Below are 15,929 nucleotides of genomic sequence, written 5' to 3'. Positions count from 1 at the left end.
CAGCTGACATCTCGCTGCAGTTACTGATTGCGACACTAATGTTATTCTTCAGGTGGTGCCTGTGTCCTATTTGCGCTTCAGTACCAGTCCGGTGCTCCACACAAACACCAAAGAGAACCTGAAGGCTTTCCCCCTGGGAACTGTACTCACCTTTACTGTCCACTTTCATGCCAGCACTGGAGAAGCACTACACAGCTCCAACTCCCACCTTACATTTACCACAAACAGGTGAGAGACTAAGCAACCTATAGGTTCATTAGCAATTCTCATTAAGTTTCAGGCTGTATGATTCTCAGATTGAAGCATGACCTCTAGACAAAGAAAAAGAGGAAGATTTATTTTTCTGTTAGTGTAATGCCCCAAGCTTGAAAAGCTATTATCCTTCTGTTCTGGGCCCTATTTATAGAGGGGGAAAAAGCAAGGCCTCGCTTTGAGTACTCATTAAGTGCATCTTCGCCCAGCCTCACATGAGCTAATGTCTACAATTATTTCAAATACAGCAAACCAAGTCATGTCAACCCACAGCCTTTCTAGCCATTATCAAATGTATTTCAGGTAGCAGGTTATTCATCAGTGTTCTCTATTTAGATTCTTGAGTGTTTTTATAATTTTTTTTATATACATATAGTATAATTTATATGTCTATGTATTTACTAGTACATATGGTATCGTTTGGCCTGTCCATGCTGTCGGCCATGAAATGAAAATGTGATGCTTTTATAAGGTGTTGTAGGTGCATAAATGCAATAAATGGGCCATTGCATCCCATTGCTAGGTGGTAGGAACATGATGGTTTAATATATCATGTATAATTCAGCTTTTGTGTATATAAATGAGATGTTACTGCTGTGAAAACAACAGGATGCTTTCATAAGGTTTTGTAGGCGCATAAAGGAAGAAAAAGAGGTCATTGTAGCTCGTTGCTAAATGGTTGCCAGGCAACCTGATGGCATCACATATCATGCATAACTGAAGTTTTGTGGAAATGAGATGTTGTTGTGATGAAATTGAAAAAATATATATTATACAACTCCTGATTGTGTAGTAGGAATTGAAAAAGAGACAAACACATGAACAGAAAATTTGTGTATTATAATAAGATATAATATTTGACCTGGAGTTTTTTGTCTTTCATTCCACACATGAGTCATCTGTGTGACAAAAAATATTGGCAACTCAGGTGATTTGAGGAAAGACTTGCATAGTACTCTGGGTCAGCACTGTCTGCTGGTCTAAGATTGGACAAACCATGAACAGTGTGCTGGAGATGTGGTCCGCTCACAACTTGGAAAACTATGGTCTTATTGTGAAAGGGCACTTTTAAAGGTCACTTAGAGTCCACGCCTCAGCAGTATAGAGTTACTTTGACTGCAGGTGAAGGAACAACAGCTTATTAGCCAGTGTTTGTCATAATGTTTGGCTCATCGGCGTATATATCTTTAATACTAACATTATTTTTGTTTTATTCTTCACCACTGCTGAGATGCACGATACTGCTCTACTACTCCTCTTGACTCATACTGTTGTACATTCATTTTCTGTACAATCCAACCACAGCAGTTGAAGTCACAACATCATCTAGTGATAGGCTGTATGAGGAGTTAATTTGATTAATTTAGAGAGGTATTCCTTTAACCCCAGTTTCAGAACGAGTTGTTTCCACCTGACTGAGCGAGGTAAATGTGTGTGTTGAACAGAGCAGTGTTGCACTTTTTCCAATGAGGGACTCCCTCGCCTGGCAATACAATAAACTTATTCTATTATGGTTTTCTCCAGGTGCTGACAGATGATTTTAGTGGGAAAGTAATCACATTTTTGATTGTTGGCCTGTGATAAAATTTGCCTAAGAGTCCCCTAAGAGCTTCTTTTACTGATGTCTAAGGCTGGAGCTGTTTTGGCCAACCTGTTTTCTAACTCGCTTGATTTGAAACACCCTGAAAAATTAGGACTTTCACAGAAACATGTACAAATGATAATCATAATTAAATCTGTTCCTATGTTCTTTTCTTTAGAGATGACCTTGTGCAGGTTGGGGTTGGGCCTGGTAATCACACCCTCACAGTGAGAACTGTTAATGTAGGACTCACACTCCTTGCAGTTTGGGACAACGAAAACATGGGTGTGGCGGACTATGTTCCAATTCCAGTGGGACATGCTATTCATATGGATGATGCCAACAAACTGATGGTGGGAGATGTGGTCTGCTTCCATATCCAGTTAACCAATCCCAGCGGTAAGAGATTTACATGTTAAAATGTCACAAATGCTGTCATAAAATAAAAAGCACAACAAAACATTGTGAAAGTTAATAAAATGTCTGTTAAATGGCACAAGTTTACAGTCTAGATAAGTATTTCTTATGTTTTCTGATGTGATTCTTCCATTGCTTTTCATTGACTTTCCATAAGGACAAAGTACTTTTTATGTCAAAAAAATGACTAAAGGAGTACCAATTTACGTGAATTTAAGTGTACTGTACATATTTTAAAAGCACAATATTATCTTTGCCTTCTCTGTAGGTGCTCATGGCACTTGGAGCTCCACTGCAGATGGTGTTCTTCAGGTGGACCCTAAAACTGGAGCCGCTGTAGCTAGAGACTCTGGGACAGCTACTGTGTACTATGAGATACCTGGTATTTTGAAAACATACAGAGAGGTATGTTACTGATAGTGCAGCTTGGTATGTTGTTTGGCCATGGCTTTAATGAATGTGCACTAATAAACAGACTTCTAATTATGCATGCAGTAGCATTTTGATCTTTCTCTGCTCTTTATACCTTTGTTCCTCTACTAGTGCAGAATATTGCAGGAATCTTCTAAACATGTATCATAACAAAAATTAAAAACAAGTGGATTGCATATCCATCATCACTTCCACTTAATTTATGCATAATGTGTGCGCATGAAATGCTGTTGTTAGGATTCTTGTACACGGTGCGTGGAAAGTATTAATTGGATCTCTGGATGTTGCTGTTCTTTAAATCATGCTTCCCCCTGAATGTGACCATAATTTAATGAATATTTGCTTTTAGAGCAGTTAAAATGTTTTTATGTTGGCTATCTATCTTAAACAGAAAAGAGCTCACATGCATTTTAAAAGGAACTGAATTAAGATGTTTTTTATCAGTGTGAGAAAGTCTTTGAAACAAGTGGGTGGAATGTTATATTCAGCACTCAGCTGTGTTTTAATTAGTTTGCTTCCCCGACGGTTTGATTTGATTGATGTAAACGGTTACTAGTGAATGCAAATTTCAGTGTGATTATTCCATGTACACACTTATATCTTCCTTAGATTTTCCTTTAGCTGTTGTCTCTTTCTCTATGCCTCTGTAGGTAGTAGTGGAAACTCCTACACGGACAGCAGCTATGGCACAGGCTACACCAGTCAGGAATGGCAAGGAGACAAAGGTTCTCCTGACAACCAAAGAAAGAGGAACCAACCTCATTGGTATTGAACTCTTATTTCGTTTTTTGTTTTTGTTTAAATGTTTATTTGTGTGTTTTAGAAGAAATGTTATAGGAATTTATTACTTTCACACAGCCAGGCTTGCTCTTTCACCCAATAATCACATTATAGTGCAGATATGGAAGCTGTGTAAATCATCTCTATATGAGAAACCATTTTAGCAGACATCCCAAATATCAGAACTTTCTGTTATTGTTGTTTTTGGATTTTTCCCCCTTTGTATAAATGTAAAGATTCATGAAGTCTTATTTTTATTTTTTTAATAACAAATTTCTTGTTCTATTGTGCCCTACAATACAGGAACCTGTTCCTCTAACCAGATTGAAGCTATTTTACAGCTGCAGCCAGAAACATCTGTAAACTGCCATCTCAGCTTTACCAGCGACATTGTCGATTTCTCTGCTAATGATGTCTTTAAAACGCACGTCACCTTTGACCCCAGCATTGGTAAGAGGCCCCCCCCACCCTTAAATTAAAAGATACTTTTAAAACATAACCCCCCTCCCCACTACATAGGTTTTTTTTTTTTTTTTATGTGTATGGTGTGCAAAGGGGGTAGGAAAGTACTGTTTACAAGGGCATAATCAATACCTGCATTGCCCATACAACGAATTTAGCAGGGGCTATAAAAGGTGTCCGGGTGATGTATTGAACCGAGCAGGCGCCCTGTTGCCTGAAATCACTGATCTAATTGTGTTTGGGATTTTGGGACTTCTCCCTAGTTGCTGGCTTATGTACAATGGGATTCACAGTGTGTTCATGAGGTTGTAACCATTCAGCTGAATTTTAAAGGGTTTCTAATAGAACTATGTGATTGTGAAGTGATACTTTCTCAGATATTCCGAGGTTAAAGGGGAAAAACACATATTTCTTGTAAGTGCCTGGCACCTTTTTTGTAACCAAAGTTATGTCAGGGCTCACATGCATGGTGGTATTCATGATCAGGTCTTGTACCAAATGTACACATTAGTAATTTATCTCTAACCATCACCTTTACTTGTGTCCAATGCCTCAGGCTTCTACACATGCTCCATGACCTTGCAGCCCATCACTGACCAGCAGACCCGCGTGCTCAGCGTATCCATGACCAACCTGCTGGTGAAGGCAGGCCTGGAGGGCAGTACTTTCTCTGGGGTACAAGTCAGTGCCAGACTGCCAATTGAGCCAGGCCTGTACTCAGACCAGACTGAGCTGCTGCTCTCAAACTTACACCCATCAGCTGAACTCACAGTCTATGGCCCTACTGCAGCCCTGTCCAATGTGGAGGTACAATATGTTTTTAAAGCTAAATAAAGCTATTATAATTTAATTCTCTGTGTTTTAGTGAACTTAAGATATGACGTTTAGAAGCATACATCACTTTGTGGTATCTTTAGGTGGCATCTACTTCTCCCAATATTGTTGTCCAAGAGAAGGAGGTACACCATGGCTTCCCCGGTTTCTCAAAGTACACCGTCAGTGCTGTGGACCCCCATTTAGCAGTTTCTGCTTCCATTTCTATAAGCAGCACTTCCTCCGACCAGAATCTTGTCATCCCAGTCACTTTGATTCACGTAGCTGATCCCAATGCTGCAATACAAGGTCAGATATTAACAGTGCAAATGAGAATCCACAGAACCTAAAGCCAAACTTGTCATTTTACTTTAAGTGTATTTTATGTGTAATATTGCAGGAAATGTAGCTGGGTTGTTTCACAATGTATTATTATAAATGTGAAGCTACTCATAGTTCATCGTAAATGATTCACATTGTTTAATCTTATAATATTTTCAATACATATCATCATTTTGTTCAATGACAGAAAATGCACATCTCAACGTACAGTGCTTAATGGTTTGTTGTTGTTTTTTTACCCTTCAATTGAACAGAAAATACAAATGTGGCCATAATGTAAAAAAAACCTACTGTATTGAGGTAATTAGCTGTTTAAATGGGTTACTGCTGAGTAATCAATGTCAGTCACGTAACCAGCCCTGCCATCTGTGGGAAATGAGGACACTGACATGGCATATTTTTAGTAACCATCTTTCCATTCAGGTATCAGACATCACCAGTGTTGTAACAACATCATTATCCTTTCTGCCGTAGCTAATATGTTGAGTGTGTTGTGTGATTTCAGCATTTCAAATGGGCTTGTTATCTCAAACGCCTCTCTCTCTCTCTCTCTCAGCAGCTGCTTCTCCAGTTGGTTATATGGAGGGGGGCCACTCCTTCCACAGCTTCATAAACTCCTACCAGATGATGTTCTGCACCCTGTTCGCTCTGCTGGCTGGTACAGCTATCATCATAATCGGTGGGTTGCCTTATTCTTGTTGGAATTACTAAGCCTTAGATAATTGGAGGACCTGTTAGATCACATTTTAAGAACTGCACGCTAGTTTGTTTTCTGACATCAAACTAATATATTTGTGTACCTGGAGTGTACCAAAATCGTACTTTTCGACAGCTGTTCACAGACCAAACCATAAGTACAGTTGGACAGTTACTTTTTTGGGGTGTGGGCATCGATTTCTGTGCACATTCTCATGCACAAAAATACTAGAAAATATGCATTTTAATAGGTTTACAAATTGCTGTTTAAAGTGTAACCTGTGTAAAAGACAGACTGTATGCTCAAAAAAGACATCACAGGTACGAGTGCCAATTAAAATGTCATTGAGTATTTTGTGGAAAATCTTTTGCACTCCTCGACTGTCTCAACTTACACTTTAATGCGTTTCTTTAAATCCACCTTCAGCTCCAGCTTGTTGTCGGGGTAACCCTGCTTGGAGTCAGCTCTTCATTTAAGTTGAGGCACATTGGAATGTTTTAATATTTACTGATGAATCAAAGCTATTCCAAGTGCTCAGCCTAGAAAGCTCTTAGGACGTTTCATCATTCAGCGATCCCAAAAGTACAGCCGAAGCAACCAATTAGTTTTGATTTGACTCAATCACTGCACACAGAATGCTCCTGTGCACCTCTACAGTCCTGTTGCCTCTGTCAGCCTTGAAATCAATAAGGCAACCATAACGGATGCACCACCTTCTCTGACAGATGAGGTGTCATGCTTTGAGTTTATCCCCCTTTTTTTTTCCTTTTCCCCTTTTCCCCTACACTACAGTCTATCATTTTGATGCAGGATCATTTTACCAACTAGGCTTTTCTATTTGTGAAGCTCGCCATCAGTTTGAGGGTATGGTCATGAAGTTGTACTATGACCACTGACAGGGAAACTGGTCATGATTACGTAGGTGTAGTCCAGTCTCTAAAATAATTTGTCCTTCCTGTGGAAGTCACATCAATTCTCAAATATCAATCAACTTCGAGCCACAAGTGAGTCTTCTGTGAATGAGACAGAACCACAGCCCAAAGAACATTAACTAGGAAAATGTCCAAATACTTTTGAATAACTGTTTGTGCCCTGAGGGGTGCATCTCACGCGAAACCCTTTCAATACTGACTTCTTAAACAAAATTAAAGTTGATACTTTGCATCCTTTTAATGTGGTACTTCTTTGTCAAAATTAATTATGCTAAAAGCACAGAGCCTGAAGAAAAGTTACTGTACTCATTATCCAGACTGTGTACAAGCAAGGTTTTTCCACTGTTACTGGAACATCCATTAAAGCTATTAACATGTTTTGTATTTTAAAAATTTAAATCCTTCAAACACAAGCTGATGCATCAGTGTATTGCAGTGGTACAAGGTCTTTCACAGTGAAGTACTTCTTTAACTTGACAGTCAGTTATCAGTGGTGGTCATAATTTAAAGCACCTAAAGTTGTAATACTATGTTTTGTGGCTAAGAGTTTTTATATAGGAAGGTCAACAAACACTCATGTTTTTAAATGTATCCCCCCGGGCAGTCCTCCACTCGGTGTTCACGCCAAGGGAACGAACTTATCATCCTGCTTTCATCCAGAGGACACCGCCGTCACCAGTCTCAGGTAGGGCAATGTCACTGTGACTTTACCCTAACAGCGATTTGTAAATAGATGAGAACATGCATTCATGAGAATATACAGCTTGATCAAAAAGCTGACTGTGCCTAAAAAGCAGAAAGATATTGAATTTTAATTTGGCTACTGTCCCCTTCAAAGTAGCCCCCTTATGCAGCTTTACACAACTCCCCACATTATCTGAAGTTGGCATCTTAGTCTGGGGGACAAATTACCTCTGTGAATGTTTAAGGAACCAAAAAAAAAGTGTGGACTATTGTTTGGACTCTGGGTGATAGCTTGACACAGAATTTGATGCTCTCTCTCTCTGCAAATTTGTTTCATCAGCTTTTCTAAACATGGACACTGGAGGTCCATTTAAAATTGGCAATGATGGTGTTTCTAACCATATATGAGGAAAAAATAATTTTCCAATGAACTGCTGTCACTGATGAGATGCGTCTTAATTTGTACTGTGAAATTATTAAAATGAGGTGCCATTGGCAGCAGCAGTGCTCTAGTGCAATAGTAGTAACTCAGAATAAGTGAAATATAAGCATAAAAGTAGCCTAGGTAGTGTTTTTCCTGGAATTTTTTTAGTATAAGACAACCAAACATGTTAGATTAACAACAGCTAAAGTGATTTTACAGTGTAACTCTTCCAGAGGTGCACAATTGTGTCATATGTTCCAACTTGAGTCAAAGCTTTTTAACCAGTTGAGTAATTGATTACTTTTCAGTTGGACATGATCAGCTGTTAGTATTTCCCTCCCCCTTAGCCTGGTTGTACTGATGTCACCTCAACATGTTATAAAGATCATTTGGATGTGAACCTAAAGCATAAATGATTTATCATTCTACAGACTCATTTGTCTTGAAGGAAGCTGGAGTGTTGATATAAGATGTATGTGTTAGCGTGTCAAATTATGCTGGTTAAATGACATTTACACCATGTAGTGTTTTCTAGATTGCTTTTATTTACTAATAACTTCTAACAGACTTCTTCCACTTCTGGTTTGTGTCACAGAGTGGTTGTGCCATTTGGCTCTTGATGGCTTGTTTACACTCTTTATTTAACATTTCTGTCTTCAGGTTTAGACTCACCATTATCAAATTCTTTCAACCGCACGTTACCCGGGACCAGCCTAAACAGCAGCCCCAGGTACCGGCTCTATTCCCCAGACTACAAGTCCTGATGAAGCCGGCTGCTTAGTCTCTCCTCCTTAAAATGAAAACACCCCAGGCCATTAAAGTGTAGAGAATGTGCCTCTGTCCCTCAGGATGAATGCTGTGGGGAGGTGACAGCAAAATCTCAGTATCTTTGTTTTGAAATGTTGGGACAGATGCATAAATGAAACAATTTCTACCGTGGAAGATCAGTTAAAAGGCAATGCAAGATTATTATTATAGGGCTGTTTTCCAGTTTTCTTGTGTGTTATGTTGTGTGTGTGGAAGTAAATATAAATTATATGTGTGTGCACAATTCTACATATCCTGTATGTATTTTTGTGGTTTGCCATGAAAATAGCTTTTTATACAAAACCACTTCATTGACTGACACCCAGTGAGCGCACTTAAAAACTTTTAGTTTATGCTCATAATTCTTTTTCTTTTTGTTTGCTTGGCTAAGTGTAAAATGCAGTAACTCAGGATAAACCACATTCTCTTATAAGACAGAAATCAACTGTTAGTTTGAAAATATTTATTTTTTACGAGCAGGTGTTGCTCTCTGTAATGTTGTAGTGTATACATTTTGAGGAAAAGTGCCGTCCACTGAATCCATCCACAAAGATAATGAACCCTTTAAATGTGCATATTACTGACCGTGAAAAGGTTGGACTACTTCTGTTTTAGGGCATTTTGGGGGGAGTTTGATTTTTCCCATTTTTCAATATTACTGATTTTCGAGCCACAATGCATCCAGCTTCTGTCTGATTCATTAATGTGAAACTGCAACGAAATGTGAACTGTCATTTAGTTTTTATCCCAGTGTTGCTTGATTGCAAAAAGCACTCAAATGTGACCAGGTCTCATTTCTGAAAATGTAATGCTTCTGTTTATTCCTACAGCCCACTTATCCTGAACAAGATTACTGTAGCATTGTTGAATTGCTTGAACATTTGATGTGTGATATTTGTTTTAAATGCCATATTTTTGTATGTGAAGAAAAAAATTAACGACCAGGAATTGTATTTATGCTAGCCACTCTGGGTTTGTTTGTTTTTTTCCAGATCCATGCCTTACTGTCACATCTGACCTGCATTTAGCACATGATGCAGTTATGAATTTGTGTGAATATACTCTCCTCTTTGCTGATTAAAGTTTTTACTTTTTCTGTTCACTGTTGTCAGAATTATTCATCAAAAACCTTTTGTGAATTTCTCTTCTTTCCACATGCTGTCAGTTTAGTATAATTGTGGCAGATGAATAGACTTACAGAAAGCATTGTCTTCTTTGAATAATTCAAAATGCAGAAAACTAGAAACATCGATTCTGTCACTCACATTTGGCAATTTTGCAACTCGCTGTGGATTTCTGCATCGACATTTCATTAATGTGCTCATTAATACATTTTGTTTTCCTCTTTGTTGCTTTTTGATGACATGATGTTCTTATCCTTTTCAGTGTTGTTGAAGTTGCATATTTTTAACTTCTCAGTAAATTGTAAACTACTTTAACACGATTAGTTTTGCGAAACATCAATAGCGGTAGAAGGAAAGAAAGGAGGACGATTTTTGCATTAGCAACGATTGACTTCCCACGTATCCAAAGGCCAGCAGGCTCTATACACGCATTCACCTTATTTCACACAAACAGAAGGGGGGTGAGGTGGGGCATCTTTCTCCTGGGCTCCCTCAAGACATGTAAAGGTCTGTGGCCACTGATCAAATATCTCCCATCTGTCTGTAACACTGCTCTGGGCTGCCGTGGTGGGACTCTGTCACCTGGCTCATTTGTATGCCCTCAGCAGCCGCCTGCATGTCAGCAAATGCAAACCCAAATAGGTGAGCAGAGCAGACCGTGCACCACAGGATTGTTTGTAAAGCAGCAGAACATCAGTCGTGGCACACATACACTACAATCCAAAAAGTAGCTCTTAGGGGTTTTCACTTTGTCGACATGTGCACTTTTTAGTAATTTACGACTTCATCTTATTTAGGACTGCAGCTAACGAGCCTGACAGCAGTTTTGATTAAATGCCTTGATCATGATGATGTATAATAAGGAAAGGCACACAATTCTTACATTTAAGTACTGAAGGCACATTTCTGACATTGTGGATTATTGGACAGGGGGATGAAGGATGACAGGCAAAGGGATGGAGAGACAGAGGAGGATGCTAGGGTGAGATGGAAGCAGATGATCGTCTGTGGTGACCCCTAAAGGAAACAACAGAAAGAAGAAGAAAAGATTATTTTTCTGATGCTCTGTTAATTAAATCATTTCAGCTCCAGTGTTGTTGTTAGGCTAGTCCCAGGGCTCAGTGGAAACCATATTGTGAGACATAAACCCTCACCGATGTAAACTGCTGCACAAGAAGAAGAATCCTGAGTGGGACTTATTCAGCTCCAGCTATAGTCTTTGCATTATTTCCCACACGCTCCTTATTTCTCAAAGGGGGTGTTAGACAGACAAAGCCTCAACTCATGCCTGAGAGCTGTTTATGAGAAAGCTCAAGAACACCAGCTGCTGTGGCCACAACGGGGGCTCGTGGGTATGCTTAAGATGTTGGCTGCCTTAGAAAAAGGAAACGTTTAACCGGTGTGTTGTGTTGTGTAAGCGAACCCGCCAACCTTTGACTGCCTTGCCACTTCAATAGCTGCTTTCAGGAGGCGCTGGTAGCAGTTGTTATTTTGCTGTCTGCTTCAGTTAAAATTCATTGAGATTCAAAAGTGAAACAGTGAACGTCTCTTAAATTACTCCCATCAACAGGTAGTTGCATGTGGCTGTACAGTATATTTATGGCTTATTAAGGCAGTCTTCCGTGGATAAATGACAAATTTATTTTCTCCATTAAGGGACAGAGGTTGTGGAAAAACTGCCTATCAGGCTGTTGTGTCTCAGGTGAAGCAAAACCGCCACCGTTCCAGATGTGTCACTATGCTGGAGGTGGAGAGGATCAATGATGTGGTACTGAATGAGACCTGACAAGAATGATAAGGCAGCTCCCACATGCTTTTCAGGACTGTGTGTGAAGATCTCTTTTTAAAGGGACGTCAGAGGCTGATAGACCTCATGACAGTATCGGTAGTTAATAGTCTTTTTTTTTTTTTTGCATATCTGTATAATGGATGTAAATACATTGCCGATGCATTTCCTAAGCAACACTGCGGCAGTATGACGAGAGAAGTGCTGAAGTTCAATTTTCAGGATTCATATAAAACACTCTAATCAACTCACTCTGTATTATTACTGTTTTGAACTATTGCAGAAGCACCATTCAGAAAACTCCCCATTTGGTTCATGCATTTATGATTTTAATTATATATTTCGTGCAATATGAGATCAGCGAGTAAATCGCTCTAACACCTACTACGCTTCCTCTCGTGTGCCATTTCAGATCCATCACACAAATGCACATCTATATGAGGTGGTTGTCGGCTCAGTAGAGACTATTTTGTATTCTCTTGGAGGGAAAAAGGAAATGTTTTCCACTCTGCTGGTGAGATTATTGGGGTCTTTCTTTCATCGCAGCTGGTAAATGTTTTGTAGGGCTGAACCTAGAGGCTTCGGGTTGGGTTTGTTTAGGGGCAAATATACTGTATGAGCGATTTCAGAAAATAAATCTCACTGGCTGCCACCCACATTGGCAACGCCGTATGACTGGTCAGCCAGAGGAAGAAAGGAGCCAAACCAAGAGCATAATACTGACAGACAGTGCGTTTGGAAGTGGTTAATACTCTGTGGGTACTGGCATTTGCTTATCCACAAAACAGGTGTTCCAGTACACTCAACTTGGAGTTGAAGGTATGGCTAATTGAGCTGTGTGGTTTGATAGTGTAATTGTGGACAAAGTTTAAAGGAATCAAATTTTTATGTTTGGGATTTTTCTGGGATTCTTTTTATCCCCACTTTCTGCCTTTAAAACACACGGTCACTTGAAGAACAGCTTCATCATTGCTGGATGGGCTTCAGTGACTTGCTAAAAGGCAATTTAATTTGTCTAAAAGACAATGGCTTGAGGGGTCCTATAAATGGATAGTAAAATTGCAGTTTTGGTGAGATACATTTTTACCTGAAGGCATTATGTGCCATCACAGAGAAATGCTTCAGAAGTAAGAAATAAAGCAAGGCATTGCGCAGCGCTGACATGTGACATTAGCCTGCGACATTCAGCTGTTAATAGCTGTATACGGTATATCCTTCTGGGTGGCATTTCAAGGCTCGTGCTGCTCTCCTTGGCCTCCTGCCATGCGGATAAGGAAGCCACAGGGAAAAACCTAATGTACTCCATCTGTACTGCACGTCCTTAAACTGCTTCCCACTGCTCCCGGTTTGAATGAATTTGCTGATGCTCTGTCTCCACATTAAAACAAGTTATCTCAGATGATCCAAGTGCAGCCGTCAGGTGGTGCAGCATAAAGGTAAAGCCCTCAGTTTCTTGGATGAAGCACTCTCCACTGCACTGTAACTGTATCCACGAACGCAGCATCTCAACTGGAGCTTTGAAAAATTGATCAAAAGAAAATGAGAGAAGGGAGTTATGAGAGAGTTGGAGCAGCAGTTTTTGACAACTAAAATGTGAGTGTGCATGTTGCTTTGATTCTTTTTCTCTTAAAAAAAAATCCAGCAATGGGGGAATGGTTACAAGAGCAAACTGCCATCTTCCTCTCAGTTCCTACACACGTGTTTGTAAAACCACATCCTGCAGAGTACCCATTGTGCTCAATTCCAACTCCCATTTTATTCTTGGACTCTTCTACAGTAGCTTTGCATACTGTTGATTTGCAGTTGAAAGTCATTTTTATTCATCTTCTTGCAGGGCATCAGTTTATTATCTGTGTGCATCAAGTTGATCTACCCATTCCTCGTGCCTTAACTCAACTTTCTTCTGATCCCTGAGACACCATATTAACAATATCCACACTTATTAACACCACAAGGAGCCAACAGTAGGGAAAAAAACACTCCGAGGTAGGCTAGAGCCCAAGCTTTTGGTTCCTGGGGATAGCTTCCAGATATCTGCCCTCATTATTTGAAACTTTGATCATGCTTAATATGAGCATCTGCCATTAGAGCAGTATATATAGGACAGGAATCAGTTCTTAGACATCGACATCTAAAAGTCTGTGTTTTAAAAGCAGGATGTGACAAACAAATGAGGTGAAACTTAAGCATCGACCTCTGTCATCAGAGTCGGGTGCTGCAGTTTGCTCTTGCTGTTGGTCTGGGACACCTCGTGTTTAATATACAGCCCCTTGTCCCAAATGCACAGAACACATCAGTCATTTCTGTTTCAAAAACTAATGTATGCTGCTGCTAACGCGATCGTTTCATTAGAGGGGAATATAGCCTGCTGGAGAAAATGGCAATACACAAACAGCATAGTAAACAACTCTGCAGGGAAGACGCAACAGCACTCTGTGTGTACCAGACTGTGTTACAGCGCAAAACACAGTCGCAACAAAGTTCTGCCTAATCAAAAATTGATCAAAATGCGTGCGGCTCTTTGCAATATGAATCCTTGTCGGAGAGAACAGACGATGCGTTTGTTGTCTGTCTGCCTGGAGAAGAGAAGAGAAGAGGACGTCCGCAGGAAATAGATCCGCTGAAATGGAAAAGGGTGGGAAAAATTAAGCTCCTGACAAACTCAACAGTCATTTACCCCCCTGCATTAGCCCAAAAGTAATTACAGCTGCCTGCAAGCAGTAGATTCATAAAACTTGAAAACCCCGCCCACTCCGTCAGCCAAGCGTCTGTTTACGAAAAGTCACGAGAACGGCATGGAGCGAGAGGGACCTAATAGAAAATGTCATACCGCGTTGCCAACGGGGGAATGAGCAGACTTTAGAGAGCCAGCCGGGATCCTCACGGTGAAGTCTGTCACATTCGGGTGAATGATATGTTGAAGCCTGCTTGACATTCCCAGCCTTGATATGTGAGTAGTTTCTAGTTTCGTGGCAGTGGGACTTGGAAACGCGTGTACCCGGGAGTATTTCTGATTCGGATTATCATCACCCTCATTGGGTTTTTTTGTTTTTGTTTTTTTTAAAAAAAACAAAACAAAAACAATGACAAGGCGTAAAAGGCGCAACGCACTGAATTGTTGCGCCTAAACCCCAGCCTGGACTATAGAGGACCATCTCCCCGGCTTCTGCGCTACGACAGGGAACGCAGGAGAAAAACGGCAGTTGGAGCGACATGGAAAGCCCAACGGAGAACCCTACTAGGGCTGCGGAATATTTGAAGGAGCTTAATAAAATAATCGAGACGCAGCAGGAGTTGTTGGAGAGGCAGAGGGGGAGGATAGAGGAGCTGGAGCAGCAAGTGTCCGACTTATGCTTGGAGAACGCCTGTCTGAAGGAGCAGTACCAGCGGCACCTGGCAACCTGCAGGCTGCTGCAGGGCAGCAACAGCCTCTCCACGCTGGGAGCCATAAAGGAGCACGCCACGCAGGAAAAGTAAGTCACAACGGCATCTTATGTTATTTCTGTCAAAGTTAAATTAATGCCGTAGAGCTGCGTTTGCTCATTTGGTCTTTAAAAAAGTTCTAAATGTGAGTGAAGTAATTAATGCTAAACGAGAGCCAAAGTGCGCGGAGCCACATTCATGGCACACAGTTACACAGAGCTGCTACTTTGGGAATCAACGGTCTCCTTTTATTAACGTCGCTGCTGCTGATGGGTTGGTGACCATACTAGCCATCGTCGTTATGTGTCTGTTGGTCAGTTACACACTCAGAGGTCTGCAGATCTAGTGCAGATAATATGCTGTACACAAACGTGATCTGTTCTGTGCACTTGAGAAAACCCCCTTTTCTGGTTCTTTTGGATTAAAAATTAGAGTTTTAAACTTGCAGAATATCGTTTGAACTCATTTAAAAGATCACTTGAAGGAGGGTTTCATGTGCGTAGACAAACACGTATCCTCCAAATATCCTTGATATGGAAAACTAGTAGTTGCAGCCTTTGGGAAACATCACACATATGCTACTTTGGATGAATCTGTTATGCAATAATAGTTTAGGACAGACCCAAAGGGTTAAGCCCCAGGCAGAGCAGATGAGGTAGGATAGTTGTGGGGCATTTGTATTAGCAGTCTGTCTTACCCTTCCTGTACCATTTCTGTGTTGAATTTCACTCCCTGTTGGCTGTATCTCCAAAATGCTTGCAGACGTTTAACTCAGTTTTGACGCTCTGCAGGATCACGTGATCGTGCTTGACCTTCATCTCCAGGGGCATGTTAGTGTCATGAAGATCACTGGCAGCAAATCAATACTGATGACTCATGGACTGTATGTCTTTGCCAGCTGATAAAGCCAGACTCATGAGATTGGGACATTGTAACACTGACCTTTAGTGAGCCCCATCTATAAATCTCACT

At 40.5% G+C, this 15,929-nt stretch overlaps 2 protein-coding genes across 4 annotated transcripts in view; both read left to right on the top strand.

The window, feature by feature from the left end:
* The window catches only part of nup210 (nucleoporin 210), a 33,900-nt gene extending 19,308 nt beyond the window's left edge, over positions 1-14,592 (top strand). The window contains exons 31-40 of one of the 2 annotated variants that reach the window (XM_085144912.1): positions 53-228; positions 2,013-2,233; positions 2,520-2,656; positions 3,334-3,448; positions 3,767-3,913; positions 4,482-4,732; positions 4,843-5,047; positions 5,637-5,759; positions 7,314-7,394; positions 8,478-14,592. In XM_085144912.1, the coding sequence (XP_085001038.1) occupies positions 53-228; positions 2,013-2,233; positions 2,520-2,656; positions 3,334-3,448; positions 3,767-3,913; positions 4,482-4,732; positions 4,843-5,047; positions 5,637-5,759; positions 7,314-7,394; positions 8,478-8,581 (1,560 nt within the window). In that variant the 3' untranslated portion in view covers positions 8,582-14,592. The remainder of the gene's footprint in view (positions 1-52; positions 229-2,012; positions 2,234-2,519; positions 2,657-3,333; positions 3,449-3,766; positions 3,914-4,481; positions 4,733-4,842; positions 5,048-5,636; positions 5,760-7,313; positions 7,395-8,477) is intronic. The other variant, XM_085144914.1, reaches the window with a different exon arrangement.
* Positions 14,593-14,624: 32 nt separating this feature from the next.
* The window catches only part of iqsec1a (IQ motif and Sec7 domain ArfGEF 1a), a 96,919-nt gene continuing 95,614 nt past the window's right edge, over positions 14,625-15,929 (top strand). For both annotated transcript variants that reach the window (XM_085144915.1, XM_085144921.1), the window contains exon 1: positions 14,625-15,007. In XM_085144915.1, coding sequence (XP_085001041.1) covers positions 14,748-15,007 — 260 coding nt within the window. In that variant the 5' untranslated portion in view covers positions 14,625-14,747. The remainder of the gene's footprint in view (positions 15,008-15,929) is intronic.

This window comes from Neolamprologus multifasciatus, chromosome 20 (assembly GCF_963576455.1).
Source record: "Neolamprologus multifasciatus chromosome 20, fNeoMul1.2, whole genome shotgun sequence".
In the NCBI taxonomy this organism is placed as follows: domain Eukaryota; kingdom Metazoa; phylum Chordata; class Actinopteri; order Cichliformes; family Cichlidae; genus Neolamprologus; species Neolamprologus multifasciatus.
The sequence above is the reverse complement of the archived record's forward strand: the minus strand, read 5'-3'. Positions and strand labels throughout refer to the sequence as shown.